The following is a 17742-nucleotide window of genomic DNA, read 5'->3' as shown; positions in this document are numbered from 1 at the left end:
CTTAAATCGGGATTAAGAGTGTGTCTGGGAAGCTATTGACTCTGTTTCTCACAGAGCATCTGGTGTGCGACCTGAGCAGGGGCTATTTCAAGTTAAGAGAGAAGAGAAAATGCTTTAGACGTGACTGTGTGCTCCCCCTGGGGAGGGGGGGCAGCACTAGGACAGGATCTAATTCTCCTTCATAATTGCATTATGATACCATGCAGAAACCATAGACAGCTTGGCTCTGGGGTGAGTACGGAGATGTGAAGCATGATTTATTAGGGTATCTTCAGAAAATGGAGAAAAGTGCAAGTCCTCCCCCCAAGAATCGGCTTTCTGGGGTGGTCACTGGAGCATTTTATAATATTTTAGTTTTGTGGGCAAATGCAAACATGTCAGTGTAAGTTATAATTGCAAAAAAGGGCTTGATTAGTGTCTGACTGCCCTCCCAAATCTCTTTAAACCTCATGTGTTGTCTTAAAAAAAAAATCTTTGAGCTAGGCCTATGAAAAAATTGGTTACAAAAAGTAGAATGGGAGACATTGGCTCTATATAAAAAAGTTAAACCATTGTCTCTAGTTTTAATTATAGTGAGGGCAAATGGATTGTATATTATTTATATGTTTAAAATAACTGAAACAAACAAATAAAACCAAGTCAATCCCTGTTCTCACAAATGCTGAATGTATAGAGTCTCACTCGGCATGTACTCAAGGTTTTATGAGTCTACAATCAAAAGGAGGTGAGCTAGGGCCCACAATGAGTTGGAAGGCACTCATTTCACAATATGGACGTCCCTTCTTAGGCTTACAGTCCTGCAAACTGCTAATGGGGCCCTGCCTCAAATCAGCAAAACAAACACACATTCTACATTGAAGTACAAGATATTTGCAAAATGAAAAAACTACGACAATGTGTGAGATTAGAGACAGTAGCCATTTAACCAAGTAGCCAAGAAGCAGGGTGTGTGTGTGTGGTGGGGATCAAACAAAACCCAAAAAGCCCCACAACCTGCCTGAGAGGCAGCTGGGCAACATTTAGTGGAAACAGTCATGTGTAAGCCCCACTGTGGCCTGTTCTAATCCTTTCAGATGGATTCTCTCCAACTTAGAATTGTTCATTGAGTGTGACAGACTGGGGGCTTAAAACTAATCCATAAATTAGTCCATGGTCTCAAACACAACGGGTGCCATAAATGAAAATGAAAATCCTAGGACAAAATTAAATTCACTACCTCACTTTTCTTACCAATTGATCTATGCTGTTCTTGCATCATGACACAGAGTCGCAGTAAGGCAGCGTGTGGTTATGTGAGACCAGGGTGGACATTAGAAAATGCCATGGGTACAACCTAGAAAAACCAGCTTACCCTGGAGCCGAGTTAGTTGTAAGGAATTTAAACTCTCCTGTTTTGCCAGCCATAAGCTAAGGTGGAAGTGGGGCAAGCAGTCTGGCAACATTTTAATACACTTTCCCCCAGTTTATTTTCTTAACTAAAGTCAATATGGAACCAACGAACTTTCTTAATTGAATTCCTCTTCAGTGTCTGCTATGGAGGGGCTTTAAATCTCAGCACCAGGGCAGGCAAAGAATTCCCCTGACGATTTTACTTCATAGTTGTGCTGTGCTTGCCAATATATATTAAATATGAGTATTTTTTTTCCTTCCCCAACTTTAACTTATTTGAAATCTGTTGAAAGCAAAAATAAGTTCTGGGAAATTTGAGTTTCAAATTTATTTTCTATTGGTTTTCAATTAATTTCCTTGCCACCTATGTTCTGCTTAATTAACCTACCATTCCTTAATGATGGAGAAAGGGGCTAAGAACAGAGCTAAGTTAAAAAGCCTACACCGAAGTGCCCTAAGAAAGCTATTGTACGTGTGTGTGCGTGTGCATGCGTGTCTATGTGTGTGTGTATGTACTCACCTGTGTGGGTGCGTGTAGAGACAAGAGATCAACATCAAGATGTCCTTCACTGCTTCCCCACCTTATTTATTTATTTATTTATTTATTTATTTATTTATTTAGAGACAGAGTCTTTCACTGAACCTGGAACTCACCATTTTGTCTAGCCTGGGTAGTTGTGAGCTCCTGGGATTCTTTTGTCTCTGCTCCTAAGTGCTGCCACACCTAGCTTCCTTCCTGAGTGCTGGGGATCCTGACTTAGGCTTTCATGCTCGAGGAGCAAGCACTTTACCCATGAAGCCACCTCCTTAGCCCCAGCATACTTTCCAAATGTCACTTTCCCCTTAGAGTGAAGAGATTGGGAGCCCAGAACAGCAGGAAGGGGAGCTGATTTCGTTGTTGTCGTTAAGCAAGTTCAAGTTTTGTTAAAAGCTTCTTCAAAATTGTTCACTCTGTGCAGCCCATGCCCCAGAGATCTTCTCATTTGCAAACCAGATGTTCTGCAAAATTATCGGAATCTGTAGAGTGGTTTCCCTACGGCATGTCTCAGGATGCCAGTGGGAACACACCAAGGGGTCAGGACTCAAGCCAGGGGAGGAAGGGTTAGGAGTGCTGCTGCAGGGAGTGTGCCGGCCAGAGATAAAAGGAGGGGGGCTCTGCAAGCCTGACTGAGATTCATCCTGCATGAGATCCTGGAAGACTGTGCCCTTCATCTCCATGTTCCTACTGCTGGGGGAGCTCCAGGTATCATATCTGAATCCCATGAAACCCATATTTGTGCTACTATTATTTATGTGTTTGCTGACAGATGTTGAGTATGGAAACCAGTTGGATTTCTATCTCCAGGATCAACTTTTAAATATAGAACATACACTTAGGAAAATTAGGATAGAAATAGTAGAATGAAGACATCTCACCTCACTTTCCACCCCTTACTCTGTTAAAAGAAAATAGTTGAATGAATCTGAGACTTCCAATATTTGCTGTTCTCTTACTTTCTTCTGCTTGGGTCAATGCTGGCTAGATGTAAATGAGGCAATAGATAGTGGGTTTACAATTTCTGGATGAAAATGTAGACAGGACAGTGTGAAAAGAAATGGACATGCAAAGGTGGAATACCAGGTAAAAAGAGGCTCATTAATATTAATTAGTGCCCTAATAATATTCCTGTCCTCAGGCATACTGGCATATCAGTTACTCTGTAAGTGCTCAGTACATAAAGGAAGACTCATGTTTTAATGGTGTAGACGCCAAACCTAGGAAGAAGACAGTTCAGTAAACGTCCTAGGATAAAGGATGTGCGTTTCTTAGAAAAAAAGGGGCTTTCCCTAGGCAGCATCAATAGACACACCTTGAAGAGAGATGCTGGAAGTACATGGGTTCTTCATGCTTCATTTCCAAATGCTACTCTTTCGTATCTGCATTCTGGCTGTTCCTTGACAGCACCGAGCAACGAACACTTCTGTGATACTCTCCCGTGGCACCTGTTGCCTTGAAACTAAATCTCAGGTTGCAGGGATCTCTCAACTGCACAGGAAGGGGTTTTAAGGAGTCCTTTTCTGCACACACTGTGGGTGCTCAATCTTTGTGGAATGCAACTGGAAAGCAGATCAGCTTATAGCCCTTGCACTGTGCCATTACCAGTAGCACACGGTTGAAATCACTAGGCTGAGACTTGGGAAACTGAGACCTCTATGTGGAACAAAGCTCCATTACGACTTAGATGGCCACACTATAGACTTGGCACCAAGCATACGTGTCCTCTCCTTTACATATAAGAGACGGCATGCAAGCTCGGTGTAGGTCTCCAAATGCTATTGAAGGACAAAGCCTGTGTCTGCCTTCTTTATATGACCCGATCCACATTAACACTGGGAAAAGCCTATGCTATCAAGCTGTGAAAGCCCAAATAATAACACGAGTCTGAGGCTAGGAGCCACTTCCTCCCAGGTATATTGGATTTTGAGTGCGTTGACACCAATAAGAGAAACCTTGCTATTTTCCTTTCCAAGAAACACCAAATATTTAATTGAATACATGCTTTAAAAAAAGAGAGAGAGAGAAAAAAACTCATTTAGAAATGACCTACTTCATTCTTATAAAAGCATATTTAAATGCGTCTCACAATCTGGCCCTATAGCTATTCATTCTTATTCTAAGGCTGTTTTAATTTTTTTTTTAATTTATGGCAGTTGTGTGTACATTGCGACCCACAGTTTGAGCTCCTCCTGGCCTGAATTTTGTATCTAAACTGTTAGGAGGGTGTACGATGAATGCTGAGAACTTTTCCTGGCACTCTCCATCAAGTACTCAAGTCAGGACTCCACCAGGTAGGAACAATACAAGATCCAAGTTAATTAAAGAGAGAAACAGACCACTTTCCCAAGCAAGTTTCAGAAAGGCAGCCTGACCCAATGGAGAGGAAGAAGCTACAGCTATCCCCAAGCACAGAGACAGAGCCCGCTACTAGCCCCAAAACATGGGGTTCTTAAGAAAGGTCAAACAGTCCAACTGGTTTGCTCTCCCATGTCATGTCATACACTCTCACAAACGAAGAAGCCCTAAGGACAACTTGATGGGACAAAAAATAAAACACTAAGGGTGGGAGTTTCCCAAAGCCAAGAGCTGAGCAGAACCAAATGATCCTAACGTCAATGAGCAGGAAAGATGAGAGCGATACTTTTAAACTTTAGGGCAAATGCCAACGAAGCTCTACAAGGCTTCTCACCCAGTTCTATCCTCAAATTGTTTCTTATGTGGAGAGGCCATAGAATAATGTTAATGGTAAGGCTACAACTCTGTTGATATGGCAGATGGATAAGGAATATTCTTCCTTCTTCTTCTTTTTGTTTTTTGAGACAAGGCCTTACTCTGTAGATCAGGATGGCCTCCAACTCAGAGATCCAGCTGCCTCTGCCTCCCAAGCACTGGGATTAAAAGTGTGCACACCATGCCCAGCCTGACTGTTCTTTCCAGTTCTTAACACCTGCAGAAAATTATCCGTAGGCAGGGCAACCCTTCAGGTGTGGCTGACATGTCACCAGATCTGCTTCAATTGGAGAGGACAGTATGCAAAGGTCACTGCTCTCCTAGGAAACTAGGAAATGTAAGAGTAGGAGAGGGGGCAAAGAAGAGCTGGAGGCCATAGAAGTCCTCCTCTTTAAGGGTTCAGAATGGAGCTGTAGCATGTGTTGAGAGAGTCAGATGACTCGGAACAGAATGCCAGCCTGCCTTCCTAACAAGAGGAACAATTCCATTATCCTGACGGGGGAAGATTGGGGATAGCTATGCAAGTCTTCTTTTGGAGAATTCAGAAACCAACCGGGACCTTTTGAGCTTAAAAATATTTTTTTTCTATTGCATTTGTACATTTTCCTGGTAATGAAACTCTGACCTGGGGAATGGGTTTCAGTTATTGCGCTTGACTTAGGAGGAAAGAAATAGCTGACTGTGGCTGCTTCTTCTTTTTCCTTTAGAGCCCCAGCTTTGCGTTACTGTCGCTGGATTCAGCTGTTGAAGCTTTTAAGGCTAATGGTGACTGTAAATGTACCAAACAGTACAAGAGAGAGGAGGAGTGGAAATTAATTTAGCTATCCATTTGTCAGGATCCCGGCTGGAAGATTCTTTAGGAACCAATCTAAATCTAGAGCTTAGCCTGAACCTTTAAAATGGGACACAGAACAAAGTTCATAACCTTTAATCTGTTTGGAGAAGAGGACGAATGTTAAATTCTACAGGTTGCTTTCTGGCCAAGATAAATATGTAGAAGGTAAACTGTTAAGTCACAGTAGCCCTAAAAGATCATTTCCATTAAGGTGACGGATTCCGTAAGGCTGTTTTAGTAGCAATGTTAGTTTAATGACTCCTGGGTGTGACACTGAAGATCTGGGCATTCATTACCACAGGTGCATATGGGGTGTAGAAAGCATTCGAGTGCTAACACCCACAGACGGAAGTGCACCTGCGAGATCATCCTTAGTTATTCTGAATGGAGAGGCCAGTGGCAGAGACAGAAGTAGACACATTCTGATTAAAGTCATCTCTGATGTGGACAGAAATATGGTGTTTTTTATTCTAATAGTTTCTTTTTAGATCAAGTCTGGGCCAGCAGAACTGTGAACATGATGAGTTGCAGATATTGCAGGACCTCAGAAGAGAAGGAGGTCCCGGGGAGCAAAAGATTAAGAGCTGTGAATAAGAGCAACTCGGGTGACTTGGGAGATTGATTGCAGTGATGGAGAAGAGTCAGGGAATGCTAACCTCATATTTAAAAAAAAAAAAAAAAAACAATCAAAAACTAAAACCTAAGTCAGTGATGAGACCAGACACACATGAAAAAGTGTTGTTTCACATTCAAGAAAAACGGGGGGTTTATACACAGAATGAGTGAAAACTTTACTGACCTCAGATGTAAACCCTTACAGATACCTAAACAGAATCTTCTACTGTGGGAGGTATAAAGGCTGGGTCATACTTTGACAAAGACGAACACACTGCTAGTGATACCTACACCGTTTGTTTATTTGTTCCAGCATCCCAAGGGCCTTTCACAGAAAACTACGTAACCTGGTAAGAAAAGCACATGCCTAAAGGACTGAGGATATATTTCAGCTGTACATGTTTGCCTAGTATGCCAGAGGCCCTGGGTTCCATCCCAGCAACGCCAGCCAAGCCAAACACAATCAAAAGTACACACCCAGTCCATTTTACTAAATAGATAAGAGACAAGAAACTGAATTCTTAGGATGAAGCACCAGCAGTATGGCTGCTGTGGACATCCAAGCAGAGGAGGAGGAACATCTTTGATGTGGTAATACACACTACAGAAGATGCCAGGGATTGGTCTACTACACACAAAACTGAATGCACTAAGAAGCAGGGGGAACTGACAGCTCAAGCAGAAACACACAGACAAGAACTAGGAAGCAAACTTTCTAGATGGAGCCAGGTTTAAAGTGAGACACAAAACCAATTGATGGATTTTTCAGAAGGTATAACATTTAATATAGGCACAGATGTGCTTGTAGGCCGTATTTAGGAAGCCCTTCAGTGGTGGGTTATGGCAGAGATCTTTGTCTCACTGCAATAGCTGCAAAGTGAAGAAAACTTGGATTAGACGGTCCATTGTAATATCTACTGATGAGGCCTTCTCTTTCACTGGACACTTAGCATTCTGCTGTCTCATTGACTCTTGAGCAAATGGAAAAGAAAACATCTTCAGAAAAATCAATGTGATCCTAGAAGGTGATTCCTAAAGAGCTGAACATGAAGAGCATCAAGTGAGATAGATATTCAGTGTGTATCAAGGAGTCCAGGGATCAAATGGCTGGACTCACGGCTCAAAGGGACATGGGACACTTGCCTGGTAACAGACTTAAGTGGCAAAGTCACATTTTAAGAGATTCTCTCCTCCATTAGAGCGGACACTTGGAAGTAGTGATTGGGGTAGGCCTGGTCTAAGAAGTCCTGCACATTTGAGTTGGTATGGTACAGCCATGAGCTATCCTCTCTTGTTAGACCAGAAGAAAGGCCAAGGCTTCCAGTCAAGCAACACCAAACTATTTGAGAGCCACGGGGTACCAGGATGAGGAGGGAGGCCGTGTAAAAAAGAGGAGGTGCACATGAGTGTTCAGCCTGGAAAAGATTGGCTCCCTCTGTTCCCTGCAATCTCCCGGGCCACAAGAGGCCCAGCAGCTCTACTGCCAGCAGGCACCCATTAGAGGAGGGCGGATGACAGTGCATCCCATAGTGTGGCCCGAGGACACATGCTGAAATTTGGTGCATGTACTTTCTTCATGTGGATTAAGACGAAATTTAGACCAGGACATGATCCAGGCCACAATACTTACCAGTTCATCAGCAGGGGCCAAGCAGAAGCTACTGGAGGGTTTAGCAGCCTGGCTGCCATTTTTTCCTAGTGTTTTTGCTTTGGGTGGTGAGGCTTCAAAAAGAATTGCCTCACGCTAAGGTGCGAGTCATCTGATCAGATGTTAAAGGTCCTTCTAGATCCTTAAGATTCAATTCAAGAGTATAGTATCGAGTGTCTCTAGAGTTCCAAAGTAAAGGAACAGTTAAGCTCAGAGGACTTACAGGGAAAAGCTAGGCTTCTCTTTGTTTATACCAGAAAGACAATATACACTGAGGACATTTCCAATGGTGATGAAGGTACCATACCTGTGATGATGGTAAGGATGGTGGTGGTGGTGGTGGTGGTGGTGGTGGTTGTTGTGGGAGGAGGGATAGTTGTGGGGGGATCTGGATAAAAAAAAAAAGAAAATCAAACCCACAATGCTGAACACAACAATGACCAGTAACGACAAACAAAGGCATGGAGACACTAAGATGTTGGTTGGATGACTCGCTTTTTTAAACCATCAAGTTCCTTGCCCTCAGAGACGTTGGTCTGAAACTACACCCGAAAGCCTCGGTTGGAAGAGCTAAGAAAAGAACAGCTTTCTTATGCATGACGTGAATAAAAATGAAATGAGAACTGGAAAAGGGAGAAAAAAATATCTAAATGCTCAAAACCCTTAACCCGGCCAGATCTTAAAGGCAAGGCTAAGTCACCTCAGTGCCAAGAAAGCACAATGGCTGTCCCTTTCTACTTCACAGATGGGAGGAAAGAGGAGAAGGAGCCGCTGCATTTAAAGGGCTTGGATCAGCCAAGAATGGACATGGCACTGCACACATGCTCTCTGCAAATGCTAACTTCATTATTCTCCATCAATACAGCCCAGCAGGAAGGAAAACCACCTCTGTATCCATAATAAGTACAAAGAAGATAGAATGTCACCACGAACAGAGTACCAAGTTCCAGGCAAGTGAGATTTTACTGAGATGTTATTTTTTAAAAGTCAATAAATTTTTACACCTTATAAATATTAATAAGCTGCCTTTGCTCATGTTAAAAGCTTGACCTAAGTGGACCACAATGATAAAAATGAAAGAACATCTTCCACCTTGTAAACAAGAGAGCTAAATATAAATGAGGTTTGACCCTTAAATCTAGGAGCCCAAGAGGAAGCCTCTGTCTGGTACCTGATACACTGTATTTCTGTCATCTCAAAAATTATTTGGGGATAAGAAAAGGGCAAAAATGAAAAAAAAAGTCTAGGCCCAGATGATCAAACTGAATGTGTTAAATTGTCAGCAAGACTTTGAACTAAGAAATCACTCCGCTGTAATAGAGCAGAGGACGATTTGAAGGCTTTTGATTCTAAATTTTATCTAAAGCACGTCAGCTTTTTCTCCCTGACACATCTGGGGTCCTTTTATCTTCAAGTGAGCCCTCGGATTGTCTAATTAATACATCAAAACTTTAATTATATATTGCACCTTTACTGGGTTTGGCACAACTTCCTGGAAGTTGATGGAATGACTCTTTTGGTGCTTGGCTGCAAGGTCTGCATGAAATGATGTCTATCATTGATCAATAATCAAAGGTTTTCATATTCTTCACCAACTGCTCCTCTCACACAATGAACTTGATAAGGAAGAACCAACAGCAAATGGCTCTGCTTTATGACAGGCTTTTCTCCTTGAAGATGGGGAAACAAGTAAATTAGACTGTTGTTTAATGCAGTCTTCAATGAGTCAAAAAAAAAAAAAGACTCCAGGCAAAGTCTCATCCTAAGAAGCAGAAATGATGAAATTTAAAATTTAAATTACCTTTTAAAAAGAACAGGATAAGAAATGACTGAACATCATTTCAGTCTTGTCCTTTAGTGTGTTTTATTGAAGCCACAGGTGAGAAAGTTGTCTTTGTGATTGGGCAACTTGTTTGAACACATTTACATCAATGACAGGTGCCAACTTGAGAGAGATGGCACCTCTCTCAGCTGAGTGCCCTGAGACTTTAGCCAGCATGGGAGACTGCCTCCATCCACTACAAGTGAACTGTACAGAGTGTACCTCCTGTCCATCCAAGGGACAAATAATGTGCTTTTCTGTTTGCTTCAATTATAGTATTGTCACTGAACAGCAATATTGCTCCTCGGAAGACTTGCTCTGCTGTACTCTAATGTTATTTTCAAAACTGCTTCTAAATGCAATAGCACAAAGCATATGATGTGTGCAACACGATAAGAATGAGCATGAATGTGATCTGAAGATATGATTATGAACCAAAAGGCAGACAAGATGACAAGGGGATAGATGTCAGGGAGGTCACCAGGACCTCTCAATATGTAAAAATGATACATGTCCAGGGATCTCCATCACTACGGGGCAAATCTGGTCCTTCACATCTGGTTCAGGAAACCTTGAATGAATCAGATTCCATTATCAGGTGAAACGTCCTTGCTGAGGTCATTTTCAGTAAGAAGGGTAGCACAAGGCCACTCTTTCAGAAATCAGAGGGCTGGGATGTAGCTCATGGGAGAGTGCTTACCCAGTATGCCAGAGGCCCCGAAATCAGTGCGCAGCATCACAACAAACATAGGGAGGAACAGAAAGAGCTGAAGCTAATGAGCTGTGCCTGAGACATGGATGCTAAAAGAACAAACCCTACTGGGAATCAGGCTCTAACCAGCCAGATGCTTCAAGTAGAGAATTTACTTCCAGAGAACTAAATATTTTAGAAGTGTAGCAACTTTTAATTCACAAAGTACTTAAAAAATTGCAAAAGCACTACAATATATTGCTTTGAAAAGACAATCTGCCCATCCCTGCCCAAAATGTTAGAATGTTTTGTTACTAGACCAGCAACACTTGGGTTTAGCATGCCGGCCTGCCATTCCAATGGCACTACTAGCAGGGAGCAAGATACAGAGAATCCCTTGTAGCCTGTAGCCTGGATGGATCATGGATATGTCTTTATATAGGTAAGTTTGCATACAGATGAGTTCCTATAATACTTGGTTTTCAAATAATGCATTGTGGTCCAGGGGGCTAATTTAAAAAGGCCAATCTTATTTTGGAGGGACTTAATCTCTCTTGAAAAGCCATGAGAAAAAGAAGAATTGCAAAGACCAATTTTGCAGTAGGTTTTGGGATGACAGTATGGTGGCCCTAGGGTGATCTGGGAACCTTGTGAACTAGGCCATGTTATGTGATCTTTCTAAGCTTCATGGTATCATATGTTGAATGGGGTGAAAAATAAGCACAAATCAGGGTGTAGAAATTGGATGAGATCATCTAAAATTGTCAATGCTGGAAACAGCATGAAGGGAACACTCAACAAATTCTGGTTATAAGCTCATTTTCCAAATTATACAAATATGTTTGCCAAACAAGGCATCAAAATGTTTCTTCTCATCTTGAGAAATAGGAATAGTAGGCACTGTAAATTGAACCATTTTTTTAGTTGTATGAATCAGAGAAGTGCGTCACAGACTGGCAGGAAGTGATCAATGCTTTTTGTAATGTGAAATTTGTAAGGAGAACTTGACTGATGTCTATAAACCTGGGCACAAATGTCAGGGGCACTTCCATCAGGCTTAGACCTTACGGTGGAAGGGGTGTCTGCAAGAGCGCAGAGAGGAAAGCATCTTCCATTACTGCCAAAGAGTGCAGCAGAGCTGTTCTGCACCTTGCCAGCCGAAACCAGGTGCCTTGTGCCCTTTCTCACCTACACAGCAGAACCATTCTCTTTCGTGGATTTCCTTAACTACTGAGAACGGTTCTAATGAGCACTCGTGAGACTGAGCAGCATGCAAAGACAGCATACTCTACAAGCTTGCAAATAAGGATTTGACAGGATCTTTTAATTCTAAGGCAGCAGTTCTCAATCTGTGGGTCTCAACCCCTTTGGGGTTGTATATCAGATATTTACATTACAATTCATAACAGTAGAAAACTTACAATTATAAAAGTAGTAACTAAATTTTATGGTTAGGGTCACCACAGGGTTGCAGCATTAGCGAGGTTGAGAACCACTGTGTTAATGGGGGAAAACCCCTCAGGTATAGGCTAAGGACTATAATTTCATATTCATATAGGTATGGTAGAAAAGATGCTTCTCTGTTCAAAAATACCTCTCCTTTTTTTTTCTTCATAAGGAGGGTGCCCAGGTTCTGGGACAGTATAGTCTAAATACTATTCCATATGTATAATTTATGTGTCTATGCCGATACTCACACATTTATAATTTAACTTGGATTGTTTACTAAGCTATCATGAAGACAGGAATGTGGCCCCCATATTCAAATATTTGTAATTCATTATGTGTTGGGCCAGTGCACGACTTTTTCTTAATATAAAATGAAGAGACTTCAACTGGACAGAAGAGATCAAATTTGATAGCACAAGACTAGAAAGAGTATACTTCTCAACTAAATAGAGGATAGTCACAATATGTAAAATCAGCAGCAAGATAGAAATGGGAAATGCCTACTGCCTTAGGTGTTCAATGCATATCTGTTGATTCTAAAGTGAAATTCATAGTAATATGATTTAATAACCTTGTAGAAAAATGTTGATTAAAAAAGCATATTTTTAAAAGTTGGCATCTGTGTCTAAAATAGAAGATATAGGTGGTCTGTGCAACTATCAAAGACTTTGTATTTAGTTTGAGTGTTTACTGGCTTGCAAAGCCTTCTGGATTTAATAGCTTCATGTTGGAAATAAGATATATTTTTTCATCAAAGCAGGAGAAAGGCTAGCCCATGCATCATAGGAAAAAAAAAACCCACTGGGAATAAATTTTCTGAGCTGAACGCCACTAATTGGTAAGGTTGAATATTTCAGACATTACTTCTAACATAGGATCCATGACCTATGCCTGCGGACAGCCTTCGTACTCAGCACCATCAGAGACTGTGATCTCGTGGGAAACCCCCACAGTCAGAGGGGGAGAACACCAGTCACTGTTGAGCCAGGTGGGGACCACTGGGGTCCACCTCAGGCCAAGCTTCCTTAAGTTCCTGTAGGATACCAACTGGTTTTTTTGTTTTCAACTTGATCAACGGCTTTGAGGGTGAAGCCCAGGCAGCAGCTACATGCAGAGGGCGAGTAGGGGGGTGTTTCGTCTTCTCACGTACCGTATACATACAGCATGTAGTCCGAATGAGCTTTCCCCACTGTGTTAGAAGCCTCACAACGGTAAGTACCATTGTCTGTTTTGTTTAGGTTATTGATGAACAGGTTTGGCCCGGACAGTACGGCGTGTTGAGGCATTTCGTCATCGACTCTCACCCAAGTTACCATCACGGGCCTGCAGAGGGAAGGCGAGAAAGACAAGTCACAGGAATCATTCCCCGCTCAGGTATCTGCATCCAGTTTCTCATCATCGCAGCAAACTAGCCACATGCAGGGTGACACAATTAACTGGACCCACTGGAGAGTATGAGGGTCACAGAATTAAGATCATGCAACTGCCAAACATATGCTTGGGATATGACTTTAAAACACACAATCAGGTGTTTAGAAACCTTCGAGACTTGCTAAGTGCGAGTCTTATGATTCCCAGTTCATCTTCAGTAAGTCAGCAAATAAGCCAACATGGCCAACTCACATGCCCTGCTGTGTGGCTTCACACCAATTCAGCCAGGACAGAGCTCACCCATTGTTAATCAGCTCGTTAATTAGAGAGGAAGGAAAAAGCAAGGTCTTGGCTAGTGGTGCATGCAATAACCTAATGGTTACTAACATACCAAATGTTTGCTTGCTAGGGAGCCTCTTGTGAGTTTTAAATAGACGCTGGCACCTGAACAGCCCTCCCCATCTCCCTTCATTCCTTTCTCCGGTAGGCACTGAAAACACTGGCTCTACCGCACAGCTATATCCTCAGCCTTATTTAATTACCGTTTGCTCTTGAGGTTGCCCTAGCTGGGCTGGAACTTGGTGTGTAGACCAGGCTGCTCTTGAAATGGCAGTGAGTCTCCTGACTCTGCTTCCAGAGCAGCTGGGATTGCAGGTCTGTGCCATCAGCTCTGGTTTACACAGAATTTTGTTTTGATCTCTTTTTGAAAAAACAACCTTTGATTCTCAAAAGGTGCAATCACTTCCTCTTCATTTAGCCTAACTCTCCCCACCTGAGAGGCCTCTTGGATGGCCCTGTTCACCTTGTCTATCTGCCCCTGATCAGTAACTGGTCCTCTGTCTTCTAGGTCCAGAAATGGCTGGACCTTCCCTGTGAGTACATTTGGTTTTGGATTAATGACGGAAGGACACATCTCAAAGTGGACTCTTTAGGTCCAACAGAGGAACTTGCTTATCAGAAATAAGTTTTAGTGACTTGAAATAGCACATGAATCTTAAGACAGCCATTACGGAAGAGCAAATTTGACAGGATGCTCTGGAGAGGAGAGAGCATACACACCAAGTCTTTCACTCACTGGACTTGGAACCTGTGTCTTCAAGGTGCCTCTCTCGTGCTCCTAGGAAACCAAGTGCAGATCTAAGAGTGTATCTGAAAGCATGTTCTTTCGTGTGGTGTGTGTGATGCTGGAGCCATATCCCAGGGCTTGGTGAGTGTTAGGCAAGCACTAAGCCCCTGGTCCTGGTCATACCCCAGCTTTTGTTTGAAAGGAAGAGCTGACACCGATTTGAACACATAAGCAATCGTCTTTCAGTCCCTAGCACTTCCTCTAGGAGCAATGACATGGGTAGAGAGACCTAGGCGTAAATGACAAACGGATGCTCAAGTTAGGCCTGTCAAGTAGCATCCCAGTGTTCAAATGGGATGTGAAGGTGCAATTTTTCTTTAATTACACATGGGTTTGTTATCACAATGCGGTAAATTATTTAAAGTTAGTGCTGCGTATGTCCTCCTCCTGTAGGCAGTAGCAAATGGTGCTGTCTGGCAGTCAGACCTCACGTCCTGCTGCTTGACAGCTGAAACAATCAGTGGGGGGAAGCACTGAGAATATTCACAACATATAATGGCAAGTTAAATTACCATTTTTATTGTATGCAATTTCTTGAGAAAATAAATAGGTAATGTGCAAGGAGGGGATTGCTACGGAGTAATACAGCTACATACCCTTTCCAATTTGAGAGTAACAAACAAATACTCTCCCTGGCAAAAGTGTCCTGAAGGAAACATGGAATTTACTGTCCCTGTGGCACATGCAATCGAACACAGTACCTTCTTCAGAAGAAAAAAAAATACAGAAATAAAATACAGGTTAGTAATCCAAGCAGTATAAATGTGACTGATTGGCTGAATATAGGTGCTGTAAACAGGGGCCCAACCAAGAGAAGTGTTTTCCCTTAGTCCACTGGGGTTGTTTGGGAGGCAAGGGAGACTGCTAATTAGGGCATAAATTACTTTATAAAAGGAAAGATCTAAATCTTTTTGAAGGACTTAAAAGAGAAAAAGCCTTCTCTGTCAAAGCTGGGATCAAAAAAGTCAGCAGCACGGAAAAGAAGCAAAACAGAAGCAGATCCACCTTCCTCTAAAGGTTACCGTTCTAGCTCTGCCTCCTCAGGCAGGGAAGGCTAACTAGCCCATGACTAGAGGACGGAGGAGAGGGAGAAGGATTAGCCATGGTCAGGCTCCCCTCTAACTATCACAGGGAGAGCTCTCTCCATGGATATGGAGGGAAGCTGTGCTAGGATGCACGAGGTCTTTATATGAGAATGGAGCAGATGATGTTTATCCAGACTGTGAGGGAAACCGACAACATGCCACAGGGACAGCAGAGGGAGCTCACTGCTGTTTCTCCCATTAGGTACTGCTTTGCGTTTTAGTGCCCGTAATCCCAACCTGACCTGTCCTTCCATTTTATGATTCAGTGGACTGGGATGGTTGTTTGTTTCATTTTCCTTTAAAAGAGTTAAAAAACATTTTGTTTTACTAGAAAGATAAAAAGCTCCCTTCTTCCCTCCTCTCTAAGTAAACTGTGAGATATTTGCAGGGGAGCAGACTCAAGGCTTGTTTGCCATGGTAGTGGCGATCCACACCGCTCTTCTGATTCATCTGGATTATTGTGCAGAGATAAAGAGAGCATTTCTGTCACACTCCTCAGCAACACAAGAGTCTGTCGGCTGTCCTCTCCTCTCCTCCTGGGCAGCGACAGTAACATTCTTCTTGAGGGCAGTCTCCGCCAACAAAGCTGCTTCTTGGTTGAGTACAGCATTTGGAAGCACTTTTTCCCCCTACATCTGGCCCTAAGCACTGTACCCCAGAGTTTAGAAAACCATCTACCAGCTGTGGTAAGAACACGCTTATTAGCAGACATTCTATTGCATTGAGGGTTTACTTATATTTTGAATGATTTTTATTTCTGTATATCCATGTGTGTCTTTGGGTCGGAGCCTGTGGAGGGTAGAAGCAGGCTGGATCCCCTGGAGCTGGAGGGATATCCCTGTTGTAAGCCACCTGATATGGATGCTGGGGACCAAACTTTGATTTTTACACTAGCAGTGAGGGCTCTTAACTGCTGAGCCATCTTTCCAGCCCCAGTATGTTGAAATTTAATGTAAGAGAAAATAGCTGTGAGCAGCCTGTTGACAACAATAAACAGAATTCACTAGAATTTCAGCTTTAGCTGGCACTTTCCTCCTGATCCTGACCATTAAGAACTATAGGTATTTATTCCCCTCTCATTGAATATTCGTCGTTTCCAGAAAAATCATCCATCCTTTTTACAGCAGGAGACAGGTGACGGGCCAATGAGTTGTGAATACACATCTTCATGTTGTGACATTTACTGCTCACGACCCTCTGCCAACCTTGGCCTTCAGAACTTACTGGGGCTTCCCGATGGCTTCACATGTTAACTCAAGCGCATCCCCTTCCCGGGTTAGGCCTTGTAGAGGGTAAGTCATCTGGATATGCACTTGCGGCTTATCTGTGTGACAATGACATAAAGTGTGATGTTTAGCAAACGATAGCATCAGCAGATCAGAGCTGCATACTGCCACAAACCCCACACGGCCAGTGCTTACTCACTCCCCATCCATGTGCCTTCAGCAACATCCTTCTAATTAGTTAGTAATCCTGGCATTTGTTCAAATTAAATTGACTAATAACTCTAAGGAGTGAACCTTGAATAGATAAGAGATTCATAAGCCAACTGTGCCACATCAAACAATTCCTGTGAAATACATTTTGTTACACTGAAGTTTATCTCTAAACTCAGTCAAGCTAAGGGAAACTCATTCGCCTTCATGCTGAGGTGAAGTTGCAGATATTTGTGGTGCTCAGAATTGATACATTTTATCGTATATCACATAATACCATGTGACAATGTGTTTTGACACTGCATATTAATAAGTTGTCTCGTCTATGCTCCTGCTATCAAATTGTTTCCTCAAACAGCTTTACGAGGAAAAGACCTGGGAGAGACGGCTGGCCCCAAATGAAACCATGATGACATAAACATAGAAGAGCAAGGAGACTGAGATTCACCAGAGCCCACTATCTGAGGAACCATTACCTGCAATGGAATAAGCAAGGGTTTCAGGGATGACAACTTTGAAGATAGCCCTATAGAATGGAGAGTGGGGCAAAGTTCTGATTCCATAGGCACTCCGTAATTAAAGCTGAGTGCAGCTTTCTAATACAACCGTGCATTCGGCAAAGAGACATATGTTACTTTTCTTTCCAACAGTGGTGTAAAGCTGAGATTGCTGGCGAGACGGCATGTGGGTACCAGAAATGAATGATGAGGGTTCAGGGACCAGGGAGGGAAGCAGAAGTAGTTAGAATCAACATGGATAGATGGACAAAGACATTTATAAATAGAACCTGAGTGGAACCAGATATTTTCTTATGCTTCACATTTAATTCTGTGCCTCTGTAAATGTATATTTTTGAAAATGGACCCAAGAGTAATAAGTGTGAGAGGGCAGGACATCAGCTGGCTGAAAGGTCAAAACAATTACCATAGTTTCACTTTCCCATGCACAATCACATCACTTAAACAACAGCCCTTTGGCCTTTACAAGTAGTGGTGAGTTCATTAGCA

At 42.5% G+C, this 17742-nt stretch overlaps 1 protein-coding gene across 6 annotated transcripts in view; it reads right to left on the bottom strand.

Moving 5' to 3' along the window:
- Cadm1 (cell adhesion molecule 1) overlaps window positions 1-17742 on the bottom strand; it is a 327348-nt gene that overhangs the window by 23507 nt on the left and 286099 nt on the right. For 3 of the 6 annotated variants that reach the window (XM_041638494.1, XM_041638495.1, XM_041638497.1), the window contains exons 6-8: window positions 16524-16623; window positions 12868-13040; window positions 8063-8143 (exon numbers count right to left, since the gene is read on the bottom strand). In XM_041638494.1, coding sequence (XP_041494428.1) covers window positions 8063-8143; window positions 12868-13040; window positions 16524-16623 — 354 coding nt within the window. The remainder of the gene's footprint in view (window positions 1-8062; window positions 8144-12867; window positions 13041-16523; window positions 16624-17742) is intronic. The other 3 variants (XM_041638496.1, XM_041638498.1, XM_041638499.1) reach the window with 1 other exon arrangement.

This window comes from Microtus oregoni, unplaced genomic scaffold (assembly GCF_018167655.1).
Source record: "Microtus oregoni isolate MIOR12 unplaced genomic scaffold, Mior012 000055F_ref0000237, whole genome shotgun sequence".
NCBI lineage: Eukaryota > Metazoa > Chordata > Mammalia > Rodentia > Cricetidae > Microtus > Microtus oregoni.
The sequence above is the reverse complement of the archived record's forward strand: the minus strand, read 5'-3'. Positions and strand labels throughout refer to the sequence as shown.